General features: G+C 48.8%; 1 protein-coding gene across 1 annotated transcript in view; it reads left to right on the top strand.

Annotated features, from left to right (window-relative positions):
* Positions 1-22164, top strand: part of CNIH2 (cornichon family AMPA receptor auxiliary protein 2) — a 52641-nt gene that overhangs the window by 17677 nt on the left and 12800 nt on the right. The window contains exons 2-3 of the mRNA XM_084824869.1: positions 5465-5533; positions 21751-21798. Coding sequence (XP_084680995.1) covers positions 5465-5533; positions 21751-21798 — 117 coding nt within the window. The remainder of the gene's footprint in view (positions 1-5464; positions 5534-21750; positions 21799-22164) is intronic.

Below are 22164 nucleotides of genomic sequence, written 5' to 3'. Positions count from 1 at the left end.
TTCAAACAATCATCAATAAAAATCCCAGGACCTTTAAAAAAAAGTTATCATATGCTGTCAAATGCCTGGGAGTAGAGAAAGGTCTTGACCTGGCACCAGGTGGACCTCACTGGGGAGAGCGTTCCGCAATCAAGGGGCCACCACCGAGAAGGCCCTCTTCCTTCTTGCTATCCTCTGAACCTCCCTCGGAGGAGGCACTTGGTCTTCCATGTCTAGCACCGTTTGCAATCTTTCTCCTGCTTCCCTTTCATTCCAGCCTTTCCTGCTTTTTAAGATCTAGCGTGATGATCTCCAGAATCTTGCACCCCCTTTTTTTGGCACTCGCTGGACAGGGAAGGGGGGTAGGCTGGGATAGGAAAGGAAGGAACCCAGCGGCAGGAATCTTCTGCTCGGAACACAGAAGCCGGTGTGTGAGCGTCGCTAGGCAACCGCAACAGGCGCCTGTAGCACACGGTGTGGTTTTGACAGGTGACAGGCGCAGTTCAGCCTCAGCTGTCACTGCAACAAAAATGGGGAAAGGGCAATTTTAGGAAAGCAGGGTGTGTGGGGGGGGGGAGAGGGAAAGGATTGGCCAGGACTCAGAAGCAACAGTAGAACTGTGGAAAAGCACAGCAAAAGGGGGATTGCCCATTCAGGTCATTGTATTTGCCTTGACTTTTTTATTTATTACACTTTTTATATCCTACCTTTCTTTCCACAATGGAACTGAAAGTGTGCACAGATGGGGTTCCTAGATAGTCTCCCATCCAGGCACTGTCCAGATCCAGACCTGCTTATTTTATTTGTTATTTTATTATTACATTTCTGTCCCACCTTTTTTCCTCTTGCAAGGAACCCTAGGCGGCTTATATGGTTCTCCTCCTCTCCATTTTATCCTCACAACAACCCTCCGAGGCTTGAGAGTCAGCGACTAGCCCAAAGTCACCCAGTGAGCCTCATGGCTGAGTGGGGACTAGAACCCGGATCTCCTGAGTCCCAATCCAACACCCTAGTGACTATTCCACAGCTTCAGCAAGGCGGCTCTATCGTGTGCCCTCAAAGCATGACCTGAATTCTGGGCCTCATTCCATGCTGTTTCTGCCCTGCCCCCAGGTGGTACCCTCCCCCCTAAATAGTTTGTGTTTCTGCAGACGTCTGGGTTCCCCCAAGCCTGCAAATACCTTCCACCTGTGCCTGGTGATTTCTGATTCCCAGTTGTTTAACAATAGTAGCAGCAGGATGACACCCCTCTGCCCTGCTGCCATAAAGTATACTGCTGAAATGAAGAAACCTTGGGGCAACCAGGAGTGGATTTTTGTGAGCTCTGTTCAGTTCTGGCACTCAAAACCAATCACTGGGCTCTGTATTCTTTAATTCTAAATGTATACCTGTTTCCCCAGGCTCCGGTTGGTAGAGCTTGGTGTTCTAGTAATAAATAAAGTAGATCCTGCAAACCTGAAGTCTCTGTCCACCCCTAGAAGATAGGATGATGGTGATTTGTTAAAAGAACACTGGAAGCTGCCTTATACAGAGTCAGATCCTTGGTCCATTTAGGCCAATATTGTTGACACTGACTGGCAGAAGCGGCTCTCCAGGGTTTCAGGCAGTATTCTTCTCTAACCCTACTTGGAGATGCCGGGGATCAAACCTGGGACTTTCTATGTGCAAAGCAAGGGCTCTACCTCTGAGCTATAACCTCTAGCATAGATAGAGCAAGAAGACAGAATGAGCGCTGGCAGGATTGGGCTGCAAATAATGAGGAGGGGTCTTTTTGACCCTGGAAAATCTGCATAATTTCCCGTATTTTGCCATGTTTACTCATTTTTGCATATCCCCCCCACCCCTGTCCTGCCTGCTAGTCATGTTTGCTTGCTAAGTGCTGTCTGTTGCTGTGCATTGTTTTGCTTTACAGAAGGTAAGAGGATGAGGCTGCAGCTCCTGAGGAACATATGAGCTAAAATAAGGCAACAAATGGAAGGATGGGGAAGAGAAATAGACACAAGGCCAAATAGGGGGGAAATACTCATTTAGGTCAATGACGTGGACTTTAAGCCTTTATGTCACTGTGGGAGTATGGAGACGACAGAGTTTGGAGACGACAGAGTCAGGCCAAAGGTTTCACAGGACATGCGGGTTCTGAAGATGGACAAGGGGCAAAGACAGGTGGGAAACCTACGCCCTCCAGATGTTGCTGGACTGCAATTCCTGTCCTCTCTGGCCATTGGCAGTACTGGTTCTGGCTGATGGGAATTGAAGCCCCACAACATCTGGTTCCCCTGGACAAGGAGCTAAAGCAGGGTGCTGACTCCCATCCCACCCCTGATGAATACTGGACAGGGCCAGCCCTACCATTAGGCAGAATTAAGCTGTCGCTTCAGGCGGCAGATGCTGGGAGGTGGTCGCAAGGTGTCGGAGGAGAGACCTGTGTGCCATGCAGCCTTCTCTAAGTTAGCTTGCTGCCTTCACATGCTGGGGGGAGATGCAGTTCCGTTATCAGGCTTGTCTGCCAGTCCCGTGGACTACTGTATGTAGAACGCCATCTTGTTCCTCGCCTCAGGCAGCAAAATATCTGGGGCCGTCCCTGCCACTGAACCTCCTTATTCAGCAAGCCCTCTGGCTTCTGAGATTTCAGTGGCATCGGACAGATACATTGGAGCGTATCTTTGCAGCCATAAGGGCTAGAAATGTGTCTTTTTTTAAAGCTGAGATTCTTGGGAAACTAATAGCCATCATGCAGTTGTCTGTCATCGTCGTCGACGTCTTCTTGTTAAACACTCTCAAGCTTGCAGCATCAGTTCTGCACTTTTGGCAACACATCCCGGCAGATGCTGAAAAACACAAGATATGCAGGAAGGGAAGCAGGCATTGTAGCAGGGGTATTGAACCTCCTTCAGCCCGGAGGCCAGTTCAGTTCCAGGGAAGCTCTTGAGGGGCACATTCCAGTGGGGCCAAAATGCCAGCATATTTCAGCGTAAAGTTGTTCCTGCCAGTAACTGAGCCTGAGGAGAGGCATTTCAACCTTTTAGAATGCTGCCGGAGGGGAGACACGCAAAGACCAAATGATGGGTGATTGGGGGGGGGGAGTGGGGCCAGTGGAATGGGTGTGTCCATCAGGGGAACTTGGTGGGCTGGGTTTCTCCCTCTGGGCAGGCTGGATTTTGCCCCCCAGGTTCAACACCCCTGCATTATGGGCTGGAATGGAAGCACCCGTACAGTGGAGGCCTCTCCCCAGAGCAGCGCTCAGGGGAAGGCTTTCCCAACTGCAGGTGCTGGGGGCACAAAGTCTCAAGCAAACCTTTTACCGCTCAGCTAGTGACTGGGAGAAGACCTGCGCTGCCCGTGGGTGGTTCTCGCATGTGCCACCGGGGGCTCTGAGCTAGCATATATTTCTCCTGCTGCCCTCCCCATCCTTGCTCCGGTGACTTTGTCACTATGAAGATCCCGGATGATTCACCCAGCTTGGCTGCTTCTTGCAGGCCTCCTTGTTCCCGGGAAGCTGCTTTGGGTAGGATGCCATATGGCACTAGGGAGGAAAATGGAGACACCAGGGGTTGGAGGGTGCGGGTGGAGAAACGGCACGTTACGGGAAACTGCTGGGTAATTAATTCCACCTCCTCCCTCACATGAAAGCTGTGTGACGTCTGGAAGTTTCCTTGAGATACTGCAAAAGAAACACTGGACGGAGGGTGTGTGTGTGTGTGTGTGTGTGATGGAGACGGGGTTTGCAGAAGGAGAGAGGGCGACGGGGTTTGTGGAAGGTGAAGGGGAGAGAGGGAGACGGGGTTTGCGGAAGGAGAGGGGGGGAGAGGGAGATGGGGGTTGTGGAAGGAGAGAGGGAGAGGGGGTTTGCGGAGGAAGAGGGGGAGAGAGGGAGAGGGGGGTTGTGGAAGGAGAGAGGGAGAGGGGTTGTGGAAGGAGAGAGGGAGACGGGGGTTGTGGAAGGAGAGAGGGAGATGGTGGTTGTGGAAGGAGAGAGGGAGATGGGGGTTGTGGAAGGAGAGAGGGAGATGGGGGTTGTGGAAGGAGAGAGGGAGAGGGGGTTTGCGGAAGGAGAGGGGGGGAGAGGGAGATGGGGGTTGTGGAAGGAGAGAGGGAGAGGGGGTTTGCTGAAGGTGAAGGGGAGAGAGGGAGATGGGGGTTGTGGAAGGAGAGAGAGAGATGGGAGTTGTGGAAGGAGAGAGGGAGATGGGGGTTGTGGAAGGAGAGAGAGAGACGGGGTTTGTGGAAGGAGAGGGGGAGAGGGGGAGATGGGGGTTGTGGAAGGAGAGAGGGAGACGGGGTTTGCGGAGGGAGAGGGGGAGACGGGGTTTGCGGAAGGAGAGAAGGAGATGGGGTTTGCGGAAGGATTGGGGGAGAGAGGGAGATGGGGTTTGCGGAGGGAGAGGGGGAGAGAGGGGTTGTGGAGGGAGAGGGAGAAAAGGGGCGGTGCTGCCTGTTGTTGGTCCTCCCACACTCTCTGCTGGTAAGCCGCACGTGATAGACAAAAAGTTCCCTGCCCTTTATCTATTGGCAACTTACATTCTCTGTGTCAGGGGCTTAGAACTGTGGGGGCGGGTTAGGGGGGGGTGTTCTGCGTGTTTTAAGGCCAGTGAAAACTAATTAATATTCAGCAACAATAATAAGGATGGCAACTGCCACTTTTTCTGTGTAGAAAATGACATGCAACACATTTGTAGGTCATCTTGTATACTGATGGTTCGCTGTGGATATATGGTTCGCATGAAATAAGTGCACCTGCAGTGGTCACGTGTAATGATCTACATGTGGGTTGCACATTGTTCCAAGTATTCATCTTTATAGAGTTTTAACCTTTTTAAATTGATTTTTTTTAAAAAAAAAAATAACAGTTATGAACAATCGTACAGAATAATGCAGCCAAAAGAGAACAAGATAATTGGAGAACCCATAATAAAGGCAGTGCACAATCAGGCAGGGAAATTTTTATGGAATGTTTTTCTAGACATGAGATTCTGGTGCATGAAAATGTGTAACATCTGGAGACTAGACCCACAGATGTGGCCCTCGGTGATTGACATGTACTTCAGTGTTTAAGGGCATGGAAAAGCCTGTGGGTGAGAAGGTGCCTGTCTGCTATGTGGTCGTTACATTTTTATTGTTGATTCAGACCTGTGCATGATTCTGACATGCAGGTTTCCAGATCATCATTATTATATTTCAAATGGGACCTGTGAAATGGCTTCCAGGCCACGGGTATAATAGCTGGGCGCTGAATCCTTTGTGTGTGTACTCTGTCTCCTTTCTCTCCAGTTGAGACCCTCCTGCAAGGAAGCACAAAAAAAGTGGAAAGGAAAGTGCTTGGTTATAAATGAAGCAATTCAATAAATGGCAAATGGATTTCCTTGATTTACATAAACACCTGCAATTGAGGCTTTTACAGTTTGCATCTCAGACTGACTGACAGGTCTTCTCAATAAGCATGCTATCTCCCTCTCTCTCTCTCTCTCCTCCCCCTGCCATCCTTTAGATAATCGCCTTTGACGAATTGCACATGGACTTCAAGAATCCCATCGACCAGGGCAATCCAGCCAGGGCAGTAAGTCTATACATGTCATATCGGAGGTGTGTCTGTCTCTGTGTACATTTGTTTGTCTTTCTCCCACCCCCCTTGCCCTCATCCTCCAAAATGTCTTCCCCATCTCACTCAGATCTAGAAGTGGTTGATACTCGGAACTTGCACGTTTCTGTGGAGGAGGCTGCAGGGAAGTTGCATCTCTGTGTGCACTCTGCTATAGCTCAGCGACAGAGCGCGTGTGTGGTATGCAGAAGGTCCAGGTTTGATCCCCTGCATCTTCAGGTTGGGCTGAGAAAGAATCCTGCTTGATTCTTGACCCTGGAGAGCCATTGCTGCCAGTCAGTGTCGGAAATACTGAACTGATTTGACATAAGGCAGCTTCCTGTTTAAATCAGTCCTTATTCAGAATCATGAGGGATAGAATCTTGATTTTTAAGGGGAAGGCCATAGCTCAGTTGCAGAGCACACGCTCTGCGTGCAGAAGATCCCCAACTTCTCCAGATAGGGCTGGCAAGGAATCCCTGTTCCTAGAGTCTCCTAAGAAGCAGGCAGGAGCTTTCAAGCACTCTTCCTAGAATGCTCTGAGGATGCTCTAGGAACAAGGCTTCTATGGTAGGAATATGTTGGAGGGGGTGCCTGCTTCCTGCAGGCCACAGTTTTTATACCCCTGCCCAATATTAGTGGATTTTTTAAAAAAAAATCTAAAGATTTCTTTTGGCATGTCTGCAAACCTTTGGGGTTCCCCCAAGCCCATTGATAAACCCTCCTTGTGTGTGTGGGTAGTTCTGTTTTGGCTACATAAGCAACGACACTCACAGCCTGAACACCAGAAATAGAGAGAATGTATGCCATGCTAAGCATCATGCCTTTCCCCATCAAATAATTCTGGGAATTGTAGTTTGGTGAGAATTCTCTCTTGCATAACTGTAGCACTCCCTTGGGGAACTACTATGCCGACACTTCCATGAGGTTTCTAATGGATGTTTCTTGACTTTCAACTTTTGTCTCCCAGAGTTTGGCTAGGAAAGCAGAACACCAACAATTCCATCTCCAGTGCAGTTCTTTTTATTCAGAACTTGTGGAATTTGCAGAAGTTCTCCACCGACAAGGGAAGCGGTGATTCAGCCTTCCCCAACCTGGCATCCTTCAGATGTGTTCTACAACTAGCCTAACACATCTGGAGGGCACCAAGTTGGGGAAAGCTGCTTTGTATGGTATCTAAAAGTCATCAGAACAGGTGCCAGGTATGAAGAGAATTCTGCAGGCAGGGCATAGCTACAGAGAATGCCCTTTCTAGTCTTACAACAGTCCTGCAAGGTAGGTGTGGCTGAGGGTGAAGAGTTGGCCCAAGATCACACAAGGATCCGAGGACGGGTTTCCCCTGCCTTCTGCTGTGGCATCCGCCAAAGGGCCTCTGGGGATGATCTTAACAGGCAGTCAGGTTCACATAATACAGAGGTGGGAAACTCAGGCACGGGGCCCACATCCAGCCCCCCTTTGTTCCATTCTGGTTCCAGGTGGCCACACACCATTTCAGCCTTTAAGGATGGGGGGAAACATGCAAGAGCTGGGAAATCACCAGCCAATCGGTGATCAGGGGAAAGAGGGTAAGGCCAGTGCAATTTGGCCCGCAGGCCGGAGGATCAACACCCCTGTTTTAACTGGAGTTGCAGAGGGTTGAACCTTCTGTGTGCAAACGTATGTGCTCTATCCACTGAGCTCTGTGTTAAAATCATCATAAAAACAAATGACAAAACATGAATGGCAGCCACACAGTTAAGACAGGGAATGCTCCTTGTTGCCACCCTCCTCCCGAAAGGGTGTGTGTTTATGGGGCACCGCCAGTCTGGGTCTGTAGGGTGAAGCCTGGAGCAAGTCTTCCAAGGCCAGGGCAGAAGAAGAAGAAAAGGTGGAGGAAAGGGGTCTGTGGGAAGGAAGGGGAAAGAGCTGCTGTCGGAAGCCCCGCAGGACGGTTGCAAAGCAATTGGAGGATAAAAGGTGGCTTTCATCCACCACGGAAAGAGCACAAAGGAATGGCAGGAGCTGGGAACATACAGCCGCAGGACTTCTTTGGAATCCCACCCTGAACGTGTCGCTCAACAGCCTCCCGCAGCAGCAGGGGGAAGCCGCTGCCCCCCCTCCCCAGCTCTGCACTGCCTCCCCCACTCTGCACTGCTGCAGACGGATCGGTTGATGGCGCCTGCTGCTGTTCATTCAGAGATGGCAGAGACTGGCTCCCATCTCTTTCTTAGCCCTGTGGCGTTAGTAACCCCTCAGCCGTAATTCCCACTCCCAGATGCGGCAACTGGATCCTGTGTTCGAATCCTTGCTAAGCCATGAAGTGCTCGCTGCAGGATTTTTGTGGGACTGGTCCTTCTCTCTCTCTCTCTCTCTCTGCGCCACACTGACCTTGCAGGGATTTTTATAAAAAACCCGATGACTCCTAAACTCCTTGGAGGAAAGGAAAGATACTAATGTGTCCGTTGAACAATGGAGAGCAGGTGTGGTGTCATGGTTAGAGTGTTGGACTGGGGCTCGGGAGATCCAGGTTCTAATCCCCACTCGGGCCCTGGAGCTCACTGGGTGACTGTGGGCCAGTCACCGACTCTCAGCCTAGCATACCTCACAGGGTTGTTGTGAGGATAAAATGTAGAGGAGGAGGAATAGGTAAGCCGCTTTGGGTTCCTTGCAGGAGGAAAAAAGACAGGACATAAATGTAATAAAAAATAAAATAAAATAAATGGAATAATGGGTGGGGAACCTATGTGCCTCCTGCTGTTGATGGCCTACAGCTCTCATCATCTTCAGCCAACATGGCCAGTGGTCAGGGATTGTGGATGTTGTCGCCCAGTGTCATTGGGAGGGCTACAGATGTCCCCCCCCACACTAAACTCTACCTCTGCCTTCCTCGACCTGGTGCCTGCCAGATTGCCATAATGCAACTCCCATTTTCCCCAGCCAGCAGGGCTTTGGAAAAGGTGGGTTGTGAGGAGGAATCTGTAATTTAAGGCAAGGGCAGGCAAACTTTTTGGGCCATGGGAACATTTGGCAATTTACAAAGACGTCCTGGGCACCACCACAAAAGGGCTGCCGTGGGAGATGTGGCAGAGGACCTGTCGCCTGCCCCAAATGACTGAGCACCAGGCAGAGGTGGAGTCTGAGCCCCAACACACCAAACAATTCCTTTGAACCTGCAGTTTTCAGCGTCAAAAGAAAGCTATTTCACAGCAATCCCAGCTGCTGGAAGAAAAATGTGTTAACTTAGAGAAAAAAGTGGGAGAGGCAGGGCACCTTGGCAGGCACTGAGAAGCATGTCTGCGGGCGCGTTGTTGCCTGCCCCTGATTTAAGGGTCCTGCCAGCCATTTCACTGTTAATTCGGCCAGCTCCACGAATGGTTTCTAGCAGATGAGGAAACAACCTTGCAGGGAAAAATCCAAGACAAGCAGAGATGCAAGGCGGGAAATCGGGGATGTCGTAAGGCTAATGAGGGGCAGCTTACATAGAGTAAGGAAGAAAAAGTCAGTCAAATCCTGGGATGTCCCTGCTGCCCACAAACACTCGAGAGCAATGTCTGGCGCCATGTGGAGGAGATGACGCAGCTTCTAAGGTGCCCCCGCCATCCTGCGAGTATAAATAGTTTTGTTTGACCTCAATTTCTCCCCTCACATCTCAGATTCAGAAGAATGCCTGGCACAGCAAAGACAGCCCCCCTGGATCTGTGCTGGGGTGCAGGATTTAGCCCATGGGGAGGGGAAGACAATGCCCAAGCATACTTCTTTTAAAAGTTTGCAAATTTGTAAAAGCCCCGCCCCCCCAATCCCGTTCCATACATACAGTCTCTTGAGTTGTGAAATAAAAGTTTCTGTCTTAATTCTGAAATTACATTTCTGAAAGTGGATTGTGGCTTTTCTACCATGCCCCAGAACAGCATGCCCAGTGGATGCCGGTGGCTCTGGTTTCGGTGGGGCGGTGAATCCATCCTGGGTTTCAGTCAGGACCAGCGAGAACTCTAAAGGGGTTATCCAAGGTGCTGAAACCTATTCCCAAAATAGGTTTCAGCACCTTGGATAGCTCCTTTAGAGTTCTGACTGAAACCCAGAATGGATTTGCGGCCCCACTGAAATCAGAGCCACCAGCCTCCACTGAACACACCCCACTCTTTACCGTTCTTAACATAACATCCAGCCCGACAAAGAGCCCTACTTTTTGGCTGGTAGCAGCACGGGCTCCCACTGTCCCTGGATCAATATCCCTAACTGTCATAATACTTTGCCCTCCACCCCAGCTGCCCCTCCCTCCTGCCTATGAAATATTATCTTATTTTATTTATTACATTTCTATACAGCCCAATAGCCAAAGCTCTCTGGGCAATTCACAAAAATTAAAACCCTGAACGACATGATAAAGCAAACAACCTTTAGAAATTTAGAACAAAACCAGAGTAAAAACCAGCAGCAGGGAAAGGTCACAGTACACATTTTAAAATAAAACTGAAGAACTGAAAAGCCTGGGGAAATACAAAGGTCTTCACCTTGCAGCGAAAAGACCACAGTGTAGGTGCCAGGTGCGCCTCTCTGGGGAGAGCATTCCTGGGCCCACGAGCAGCCACCGAGAAGGCCCCGTTGAAAGCACTGTGCTTCAACTTGACAGCCAATGCAGCCTTCCCCCAACCTCTGCTTTCAGGAGCCTTTTGAGAGTTGGGAGAGTGGCAGATCGTATGGGCCAGGGCATCTTCAGGGGAGAACTATAACATGCACTAGTCCTCAGTCACAGAACCTGGAACAGGTGATACAACATAGTGGTGTGGCTGACCCTCCTCCAGAATACATTTCTCCAGTGGTGTAGTCCAGTCCAAATGTTGAACTGCAGGTGCTCATCATGACAGCCCCCATAGCCACACCCCCAAAGAGAGTGCAAAATTTCTGGGAGCTCCTTGATCCATAACAACAAAGTTCCAGCAGTTTTCATCTCCACCCGGACCCGGTCTTTGATAAAGCGAATGGGTCTGAATTGCCCATCCAAGAGCAAGCCACCTCAAAATACTTTGCATTACAGCAGGGCTTGCCCATAACTATATATACTTGCTAAAAAAAAATTCATTTCTCTTCCTTCCCACCCCTGCCCAGCCCACCCACCAGGTACTGTGAGGATTGCGGCTAAGCTCAGAGGAAACAGGAATTTCTGAGCAGGGTAGCAGATGATCTCAGCATCCCTGCTTAAGAAAAAGTCCCCATGCTTATGCGCCCTGGCTCCAACCTACCACTGCATTTCTTTTCCTTCCACCAAAGTAATCCTGCGCCACATGTTTGGGCTCAGAGTGAAGGACTTGCTACAGCAAAGGATGCCATTCTGTGCAGGCCTTTTCCAGACAGGTAACCATTGCTGACAGGGCTTCTCCTCCAGGTCTGGGAAAATAGATGCCCATGGGATCAGTCAAGGAGGTGTATTTGCCTGGAGCCACCATAGTTGACCTCCTGCAGTTGGGGGTCAGGATTTGAGGGGCATCTACCAGAGTTTACAAAATGATTACCACCAATTAGTTAAAAATACAATTTGGGGATTAAGGGTTGCAGACCAGATAAGGGCTGTGTGCTGGATAAATGTGATTTCTGAACGGCTCATTATCCCCGTATGCTGGCAGATGTATTCCCCGTGCGCCCTGGTGGATTACGACGGCAATCTCGTATCCAGTGCGCTGCCTCGCTCGCTTTGCCCCTGGATGGGATCGCTTTGCTGGTGCCAAGATTTGGGAGCAAAGCGCCAGGAGCCCTTGGCAGCGTCCTGTGAACTGTGCAGTCAGCTTTGTGTCTTTTAGTCCAGTGAGGGCAACAAATGACCAGCTCCTTCCTTTTTCTCTTATACTTTTTTTTATAGAAAGAGAGAGATGCTTGTCCACTATGTTTGGAAGAAGATTTTATATGGGCTGGTCAGCCTCTCTCTACCTGCTCCATGATTTTATGTATTTACTAAATTGTTCTTTACTGAGCGTAAGCGTAACTAAGCAAAAAGGAAGAGATAATACCGCATACAACAGGAGTGGGGAACCTTTTTCCTCTCAAGGTCCACAGCACCTCGGTTGAAACCTGGCAGGGTCAGAGTCCAAAACACCCCAGCCAGAATAGCCAGTCAGGGCCGGAATGGCCTATCAGGCAACCTGGGGCTTAAGAACATAAGAGCCATGCTGGATCAAAGCAAGGGTCCATTTGGACCAGCATTCTGTTCACACACTGGCCAATCAGCAGTGCATGGGAAACCCACAAGCAGGACATGAGTGCAGCAGCACCCTCCCGCCCATGTTCCATAGCAGACTGCCTCTGATACTGGAGGTCGCACATAGGTATGAGGACTAGTAGCCATTGATAGCCTTCTCCCCCATGTATGTATCCAATCCCCTTTCAATCCCCATCCAAATTGATAGCCATCACTGCATCTTGTGGGAATGAATTCCATAGTTAAACTATGTGCTGTGTGAAGAAGTTAATTTCATGTGGCGTGTGTCTGCCCTCCTGAGCCACTATTTTGTACCTAACACCAGTTGGTGGACCCTGAGGTGGTGACAATGGCGGTGATAACATAGACTTGCTGAGGAAGGGGCCCCATTGAGGGTGTCTTGTCCAAGGGCCCTCAAAAAACTGGTGCCAGCACTCTGGCCAATGGTCAAGGATTGTATTTATTTGTTTGATGGGATAGCGATTTGAGCTGGAATCCACCGATATTCAGTGGACCACAGGTTGCCCACTTCTGCTCTAAACAACTTATAAATGCCGAAAACAAATGTGATATGGTCCTGTGAAGACTTGAGGCTTATGCAGGCAAGGAAAAAGGTCAGGCCTAGAGGCCTGGAGTTTTTTGTTCGGAGGGGGTACCTCTGAGAGTAGTTTCATTGCCCCGGTTAAGTTTCCGCAGTTAAGTTTCATTTCTTCAGGTTTGAAACAGTACTTTCAGTTTTGAGGGTAGAGGGTTTATAAAGAAAGCGAGAGAACCGGTAGGGAGAGTCGAGGAGACTAGAGCCTGAAGTTGTTGTTGTCGTTCAGTCATGTCTGACTCTTCATGACCCCATGGACCATAGCACGCCAGGCCTTCCTGTCCTGCGCTCTCTCCCAGAGTGTGCTCAAGTCCATATTCATTGCATCGGTGATGCTATCTAGCCATCTCATCCTCTGCTGTCCCCAGCATCAGGGTCTTTTCCAGTGACTTTTCTCTTCGCATTAGGTGGCCAAAATATTTGAGCTTCAGTTTCAGTATCTGTCCTTCCAATGAGCAGTCAGGGTTGATTTCCTTTAGGATTGACTGATTGGACCTCCTTGCAGTCCAGGGGACTCGTAAGAGTCTTCTCCAGCACCACAGTTTGAAAGCATCGATTCCTCGGCACTCAGCCTTCCTTATAGTCCAGCTCTCACAGCCATACGTTGCTACTGGGAAAACCATAGCTTTGATTATATGGACCTTGGTCAGCAAGGTGATGTCTCTGCTTCTTACTATGCTGTCTAGGTTTGCCATAGCTTTCCTCCCAAGGAGCAAGCGTCTTTGAATTTCATGGCTACAGTCACCGTCTGCGGTGATCTTGGAGCCCAAGAAAATAAAATCTGTCACTGCTTCCATTTCTTCCCCTTCTATATGCCAGGAAGTGATGGGGCCAGATGCCATGATTTTAGTTTTTTTAATGTTGAGTTTCAAACCAGCTTTTGCACTCTCCGCTTTCACCCTCAACAGAGGCTCTTTAGATCCTCTTCGCTTTCTGAGCCCCTCAGGTTGGAAGGTGTCCAATATACTGCTGGGGAAGAGCAGAGGGTATTTCCAAGTAGCGCCAGAAAGAGTGAAGCGGCTGGGCCAAAGCCGAAAGGACACTCAGCTGTGGATGTGTCTGGTGGTGAAAAGAAAGCCCGATGCTGTAAAGAACAATATTGTTTAGGAACCTGGAATGTCAGATCAATTAATCAAGGTAAGCTGGAGGTGGTCAAACATGAGATGGCAAGATTGAACATCGACATCTTGGGAATCAGCGAACTAAAATGGACAAGAGCCTGAAGAGGGAGCAGGAAAAAGCCTGAAGAATTCTTAAGTGCAGCTAGAATAGAGGTACTTGCAGTTTTTGCAAGTTTTTGCAAAACTTATTTTCTGTTAATGCCTTTTATATCGTTCAGCTCTATTATGTAAATACCTTTAGTTGTGATTTGCTTGCTTTAATTGACTGGTAAACTGTTGTGATGAAACCCTGTGCCTAGAGTGTCGATCTCCCAACGCCTACAACCTAAACCCCACGTAATTGGAAAGGGGAAATTTAAAAGAAGGAAAGTGGGACTCTTAAGGAGGCAAGAGATCCTTATGGAGTTGCTCAGGGGGTCCAGGTCAGTGGTTGAACCCTGACAGGTCCCTACACCAAGGAGGTTATAATTTGCCATTCAATTGAGGGGATGCTGTCATTCATAGAATCATAGAATCATAGAATAGTAGGGTTGGAAGGGGCCTACAAGGCCATCGAGTCCAACCCCCTGCTCAATGCAGGAATCCAAGTCAGAGCATCCCTGACAAATGGCTGTCCAGCCTCGTCTTGAAGGCCTCCAGTGTGGGAGAGCCCACCACCTCCCCAGGTAATTGGTTCCATTGCCGTATTGCTCTGACACTCAGGAAGTTTTTCCTGATGTTCAGTCGGAATCTGGCTTCCTGTAATTTGAGCCCATTATTCCGTGTCCTGCACTCTGGGATGATCAAGAAGAGATCCTGGCCTTCTTCTCTGTGACAACCTTTCAAGTACTTGAAGAGCGCTATCATATCTCCCCTCAGTCTTCTCTTCTCAAGGCTAAACATGCCCAGTTCTTTCAGTCTCTCTTCATAGGGCTTTGTTTCCAGTCCCCTGATCATCTTTGTTGCCCTCCTTTGAACCCTCTCCAGCTTGTCTGCATCCTTCTTAAAGTGTGGTGCCCAGAACTGGACACAGTACTCCAGATGAGGCCTAACCAGTGCTGAGTAGAGGGGAACTAGTACTTCCCGGGATTTGGAAGCGATGCTTCTATGAATGCAGCCCAAAATAGCATTTGCCTTTTTTGCAGCCACATCACATTGTTGGCTCATATTCAGCTTGTGATCGACGACAATTCCAAGATCCTTCTCGCTCGTAGTGTGGTTGAGCCACGTATCCCTCATCTTGTAACTGTGCATTTGGTTTCTTTTTCCTAGGTGCAGAACTTGGCATTTGTCCCTATTAAATGCCATTCTGTTGTTTTCTGCCCAGCACTCCAGTCTATCCAGATCACTTTGAATTTTGTTTCTGTCTTCCAAAGTATTAGCTATCCCTCCCAATTTTGTGTCATCTGCAAATTTGATCAGCATTCCCTGCACCTCCTCCTCCAAGTCATTAATAAAAATGTTGAAGAGCACTGGGCCCAGGACTGAGCCCTGCGGTACCCCACTCGTTACCTCTCCCCAGCTTGAGAAGGTCCCATTGATAAGCACTCTTTGAGTCCGATTCTGTAGCCAACTGTGGATCCACCGGATCGTTGTTTCATCTAGCCCACTTCGAGCTAGTTTGCTCATCAGGATATCATGGGGCACTTTGTCGAAAGCTTTGCTGAAGTCGAGGTATATGATGTCTACAGCATTCCCACGGTCTACAAGGGAGGTGACTTGATCAAAAAATGAGATCAGATTTGTCTGGCAGGACTTGTTTTTGACAAATCCATGTTGGCTTCGAGTAATCACTGCATTGTTGTCAAGGTGCTTCCAGATGGATTGCTTTATGATCTGCTCCAGAATTTTCCCAGGGATTGATGTCAGACTGACTGGTCTGTAGTTCCCAGGTTCCTCCTTTTTACCCTTTTTGAAGATAGGGACAACGTTAGCCCTCCTCCAGTCATCTGGCACTTCCCCGGTCCTCCATGATTTCTCAAAGAGAATAGACAGCGGTTCTGAGAGTTCTTCTGCCAGTTCCTTTATGACTCTAGGATGCAGTTCATCTGGCCCTGGAGATTTGAACTCATTCAAAGTAATGAGGTGTTCCTTGACCATATGCCTGTCGATCTCAAGCTGCAATCCTGCCCCTTCAGCCTGTACTTCGCCTTTGCCAAGGGGGTCATAGACCCTCTTTTGGGAGAAGACTGAGCCAAAGTAGGAATTGAGCACCTCTGCCTTTTCTTTGTCCTCTGTTATCATTTTGCCATCCTTATTTAATAGCTGAACAACCATTTCTTTCCTCTGCCTTTTACTATTCACGTAGCTGAAGAAAGCCTTTTTGTTGTTTTTAGCATCCCTCGCTAACCTCACCTCGTTCTCCGCTTTAGCCTTCCTGACGCCATCCCTGCAATTCTGTGCTACCTGCCTGTACTCTTCCTTTGTTACTTGGCCTTCTTTCCACTTCCTATATGTGTCCTTTTTTGTTTTCAGGTCATCCCTAAGCTTTTTGTGAAGCCACATTGGCTTCTTCTGTTGTCTTCCACCTTTTCTTCTTGTTGGAATTGTTTGTGATTGTGCCTTGAGAATTTCCTTTTTTAAAAGTTCCCACCCATCTTGGACTCCTTTTCTCGCTAGCATTGCTTGCCATGGGACCTTACTGATCATTGTTCTGAGTTTATTAAAATCAGCTTTCCTAAAATCCAGGGTACGCGTTTGACTACACTCGGCTTTTGCTTCCCTTAGAACCAAGAACTCAAGTACAACATGGTCGCTTTCCCCCAGAGTTCCTGTAACTGCTACTTTAGCCACTAAGTCATCTCTGTTGGTTAGGATCAAGTCAAGGATAGCCGATCCTCTAGTTCCTTCCTCTACTTTCTGTAGGAGGAAGTTATCCGCCACACAAGTCAGGAATTTCCTGGAGGGGCCATGTTTTGCAGAATTTGTCTCCCAACAAATATCGGGGAAATTGAAGTCCCCCATTACTACTACATCATGCTTCCTTAAAACATTGGCTATTTGCTTTTCAAAAGTTTCATCCTTGTCTTCTCCTTGATTGGGTGGCCGGTAGTAGACTCCGACCACCAGGTTCCTTTTATTCTTTGCTCCATTTATTTCAACCCAGATGCTCTCGATGGGGCTACCAAGCTCCTCCTCCTGTATTTCTGTGCAGAGATATGTATTTTTCATGTACAGTGCAACCCCACCTCCCTTTCTGTTCCTCCTGTTCTTTTTGAACAAGTTATATCCTTCAACTGCTGTATTCCAGTCATGAGAGTCATCCCACCAAGTCTCAGTTATACCTATCAAGTCATAATTTCCCTCCTGTATTAAGAGTTCAAGTTCGTTCTGTTTGTTTCCCATACTCTGGGCATTAGTATATAGACATCGAAGACCATGTGCTTCATAGTCTGGCTTTCTTCCTACATGTGTCTGAAGACTATTATTGGGCGCTATCAGCGCTGTTCTCTCCATTGCAGTGCATGCGCCTACGTCCATTGTTACCCCCAACATTACATCTCCCTTCCCCGTAGGATTCAGTTTAAAGCCCTCCTGATGAAGTTCTTCATGCTGTGGCCAAACACATTCTTCCCAGCCTTTGTGAGGTGCAACCCATCCCTAGCCAACAGCCCATCTTCCAGGAAGTATAGCCCGTGGTCCCAGAATCCAAATCTCTCTCGTCGGCACCACCTTCGTAGCCAGTCATTCACCCGGAGTATTTTTCGTTCCCTTTCTATCCCTCTTCTAACTACTGGAAGGATGGATGAGAAAACTATCTGGGCCCCAAAGTTCTTGAGTTTCCTTCCCAAAGCTTCAAAGTCTGACGTGATCTCTTCGTAGCTCCGCTTGGCGGTATCATTTGTTCCCACATGGATGAGAAGAAAGGGATACCTGTCAGTGGGCTTTATGAGTGCAGGCAACCTTTCAGTCACGTCTCTAATCTGTCCTCCCGGGAGACAACATACCTGGCGAGTCCACGGGTCTTCGCGACATACTTGGGTCTCGATCCCACGCAGCAAGGAGTCTCCCACTACTACCACTCTTCTCTTCTTCTTCTTGTAGGCCTGGGTTTCATCGCCTCTGTTTGACTGACCTTTAGCCTCTTGCTCACTCTCATGCAGGTTCCCCTGTGATTCTTCCTCTGCAGGCTGTCCTCCAGTCTCATCTGCAAGTACCTGGAATCGGTTCCACAGCTCCACCGCTTCCACTGGTGCAGAGTGGCGTCTAGTTCTTCTTCTCCTAACTGTCACCGTTTTCCAAGGAGTATCCTCTACTCCATTTTTCTTCACCTCAGCATTTCCCACTGCCTCATCTTGCTGTTGCTCTTCAAGCTTCTGGTCTGCCCTTTGCTGCTGTAGTTCCCCCATTCTGTCCAAGAACTCTTCGTGTTCTCTTATTCCCCGGAGGGTTGACAGTCGCCGCTCCAGTCCACTTACTTTTTCCTCCAGCAGCGTGATCAACTTGCACTTGTTGCAGGTGTAGGCCATGTTGTTCTCAGGCAAGAAAACAAACATTGCACACACCTTGCAGGTCACCACCACTGGAGAGTCTTGTCCTTCCATAGCCTCTTTTCCCTTTTTGTGTCTAGCTTTGTGATTGTTCTAGACTAGCCTGTGCCTGCTCCTCTACTCAGTAGAGGTTAAAAGCAGAGTCCCACTGGTGTGGAAGTGTGTGTTACAAGACAAATAAATGAAAAAAAGTTAGTAAAAAAAAATAATAAAAAAAAAATGTGATGAGCAATGCCAAGAAAGGGCTATAAAGGGATCTAGGAAGCTGTCTTCCACCAAGTCAGATTATTGGCCCATCAAGGTCGCTGCTGTTTGTACTTACTGACAGGCAGCGCCTCTCCCACTCTCAGCACTCTCTTTGGGAGTGCAGCCTTTGCCAGCACTACCTGAGACCTCTGCGTGTGAAGCATCTGCTCTACACACGGACTTATGGCCCTTCCCCTGAAAACTGTGGACCCTCATTAGCCCATGTGTTTATTTGCTTAATGGCTTTAGGGCGCAATCTTACTGGGATGCCCATCTGCCACTGAACTCGGAGGCTGACGGGCATCCTGCGCAGAACGGGAGGAGCACAGAGGCAATCGTCATCTCTGCACTCCCCTGCTCTGCACCTCTGTTGAAGCAGACACCAGGTTGGGTCCAGGTTCCGTATTACATGAGCGGAAGGCATGTTGCACAGATGCAAGGATCTTTTTTCCTGTTGTGTGATGCCATTCCGCTAATGCTAGGATCCCTCCAGCATTTATAAAATGTTGAAAGTACCAGTTGGCCTGAGGAGGGTGGGAGAGGAGAGAGAAGGAAAGGAGAAAATTTGCTTGCTTGGATCCCTGACAGTTAATTATTTCCTACAGGGGGCATTAGGGTTGGTGAGGTGCATCTCACAAGGTTAAAAACTCCCCTACCTGCACCATGAGGAAGGAAGGAAGGAAGGAAGGAAGGAAGGAAGGAAGGAAGGAAAAAGAAAAGAAAAGAGAGCCACACTTTTCATTTTCCACTCTCCAGAAACCTTCCTCCTTTGCTATGTAACAATAAAACACTTGCAGTGAGCTCCAAGCACAGGTTTTTTAGCACTATGTAGCACAGCGGACATTTTCGCCCATATAGCTGGGGACTCTGCGGAGCTGGAGGGAAGGAGGCTGGGGAGGCTAAAGGATTCTTCCAAAGTCAACCTCCCCAGCCCTCTCCCACCCAGAGAACTGCCCCCTTTCCCTCCTCTCTGAGGTTGCATTGCGACCTCGGAGGGGCAGCCAGCAGAGTTCTCTCCGCCCCAGCTGCGAAGGAGTGCGGGGAGCTCGGACTCTGGGTCCAAGGTCAGAGCACTGTCTCCGACCTCGGGTCCGGGAATCCAAAAAGACCTATACCCCCCCGCCCAGACACTGTCTAGGGGCCATAGGATTGCTCCCTTATGTACCGCTCATCATATTATAAAATATATCTAAGTGGTTTACAGTAAAATTATATACAAATACATTAGATAATTAAAGGAAAGGAAAGATTCCTCCTGTGCAAGCACTGGGTCATTACTAACCCCTAGAGGGGCACCACTTACGCTGGCATTTTCATGGCAGACTATAGCGGGGTGGTTTGCCATTGCCTTCCCCAGTCGTGACTACCTTTCCCCCAGCAAGCTGGGTACTCATTTTACCGACCTCGGAAGGATGGAGGGCTGAGTCGACCTGAGCCGGCTACCCGAGACCCGGCTTCCGCTGGGATCGAACTCAGGTCGTGGGGAGAGTTTCGGTTGCAATACTGCCGCCTACCACTCTGTGCCACACGAGGCTCTTATATGATAATTAACGTGCAATTAAAAAGCATAATAATTGCTAAAACATTAAGATAAAATGTGAATAAAAACATTAAAACCAGTTCAACACCATAATTGCACCATTGCAGGAACTCATTCAGGATTCAAACCCAGGTCCTCTTGTGCCCAAAATAGAAATCATGACACAGGCCAACAGACATCCCACCGTCAGTAGGTTCTTCAAGTGTTCACCTTTTTGCCCCATAGGAATGAGTGGCAGTCACTTTCTTTTCTAGGAGGACGAAAAATGTGTATACTTGGGTGGGATGCATAATAGGAGTGGGGACTTCCTTCGGCTGCCTGGTGAACTCCCCTCACCCCCAACAGCATTGCCCATTGTGGCCCAAAATTATTTGCCTTCTAGAACACAGTTGGACCCACCAGGAACTGTGCACGCTCCTGTCTTCACAACTTTTCTCTGTGGAACTCCCTCCCCAGGGAACTCCCCCCCAGGGAACTCCCCCCCAGGGAACTCCGCCATGCCCCCTCTGTAATGAGCTTCCACCACACATTATAAACGTGGTTGTTCAGGCAGGCATTTGGGGTGGGTTAGGGTATTTTTTTTGCACGCTCCGGGAGAGAGCACAGGACAGGAAGGCCTGGTGTGCTACCGTCCATGGGGTCACGAAGAATCGGACACGACTGAACGACTGAGCAACAAAGGGTATTTTTAGAAATACGATGTTTTTAATGTAGAATTTTGTTGTTTTAAACTGTTTCTATTATTCTACATCACCCAGAGTGGCTGGGTGACCGGCTAGATGGGCGATTAATAAATTTAATAAATAAATAATAAATAAATAAAGTAAATATTCCGTTTCTTGGTGACACTTGGGTGTGATGGGTTTTGGAGAACCGCTGGGGGCTGGGTGTTACGTAGACCAGCCTTCCCCAACCTGGTCCCCACCCCCCAATGGGTTGGAATTACAGCTCCTATCATGCCCACCCAGCATGGGGTTGATGGGAGTTGTAGTCCAAGAGATCTGGAAGGCCCGGCTGTTTTGGGTGGATGGATGGTTGACCATGGTGGCAGTTTCATGTAGTACCTGCAAGAGGATTAGGGTCTTTGCGATTAGATTGAAAACAAATGGATGGATCTCGCTCTGCCCTCGGAGAGCTTGTGGCGTTCCAAGAGGAGACACAAAAGGGACCAAGCGGGAGTTGCGAGCAAAGGATATGTGAATACGCTTGCAGATATTCACTTAGTGCCGAGGCTAAGAGGGAGATAACTTGCCAAAGGTTGCTGCCCCTAGCAGAGCGGAAAGCTCTTTGCACCACTGACGCTCCTTTGCTGCTCTCGTTAATATTTATACGGGCAGATGAGTTTGCATGTTTTCCATCTCCTCTGAAGCAAATGGGAAACCTTGTCCTATACGCAGTGGAGGCTGGTGGCACCGATGTCAGTGGAGTGATGAATCCGCTCTGGATTTCAGGCAGAACCAGTCAGAACTCTAAAGGAGCTGGTTCTGACTGAATTCTGGAGTGGATTCACTGCCCCACTGACATCGGAGCCACCAGCCTCCGCTGCCTATACGTCTTGCAGCAAACCTCTGAGTCCTGATTCTTATGCAGCCAAAACGGCACCACCCACAGATAAGAGGAAAGCATCCACAAGTTCAAGGGAACTCCAAGGTTTGTAGAAATACCCAAAAAAATCTTTAGGGAAAAAATACCCCTAAGTGGGCAGGAGGAACCCCCAAAATAGTCCACTGAGGACTGAGCATGTTCAGCAGCCGTAAATTGATGCTGATTGATTGTTGTGGGGGAAGACAAAAAACCTGGGGGGTGGAAATGATAGAAAGAAGAAGGCAAGCTGGCTGGCCAGAACCCTGAACAGGAGCATTCTATGCTGTAACATTTTGTCGCAGGTCTCACTTGTCTGTTTTCCAGTCCCCCTTTCTGCCCACTATATGTAGTCCCTAGAAAATTATTTAATGCCCTCTGCTTATGTTCACGGAGACCCAGCTCCTCCTCCCTCCACCTTCCCTGCTCCTTCCCCTAGCGGTTTGACTCTCATTTATTTTATATTTCTGCACAGAGGGAGAGGTTGAAAAACATTGAACGCATCTGCTGCCTCTTGAGAAAGGTGAGTGCCCCCGTCTTGTTCTTTCGCCAGTACCTTTCACCTTCATTTCACCTTCTCCTTTGAATACCCTTTATGATACGACCATCATGTCCCTGGGGGTCTTTTGTGGAATCCTTCCTGTGGCACCCCAGGGAGCCACGTGGCAGGACAGATTAGATGGGTGTCTAGTTACTGCAGCTTTACCACTGAGACTAAATCTTCCCTAATTTAAGACATAAGGAAAATCAATAGTTGCCAGAGGGCTACTAGGTTAAGGAGCAGGATGGCTCATATGCATTGTTTGTATCAGTTGAGAGAGCAAACCCAGAAAAAACCTAGCAGCTTCACATCTTCATCCATCCACTCCCTTAGAGCAGATCTGGTGAG

Source organism: Heloderma suspectum, chromosome 17 (genome assembly GCF_057233095.1).
Source record: "Heloderma suspectum isolate Gila_16-S chromosome 17, 16-S_ref, whole genome shotgun sequence".
Taxonomy (NCBI): domain Eukaryota; kingdom Metazoa; phylum Chordata; class Lepidosauria; order Squamata; family Helodermatidae; genus Heloderma; species Heloderma suspectum.
This window is presented reverse-complemented; position numbering and strand designations above follow the sequence as displayed.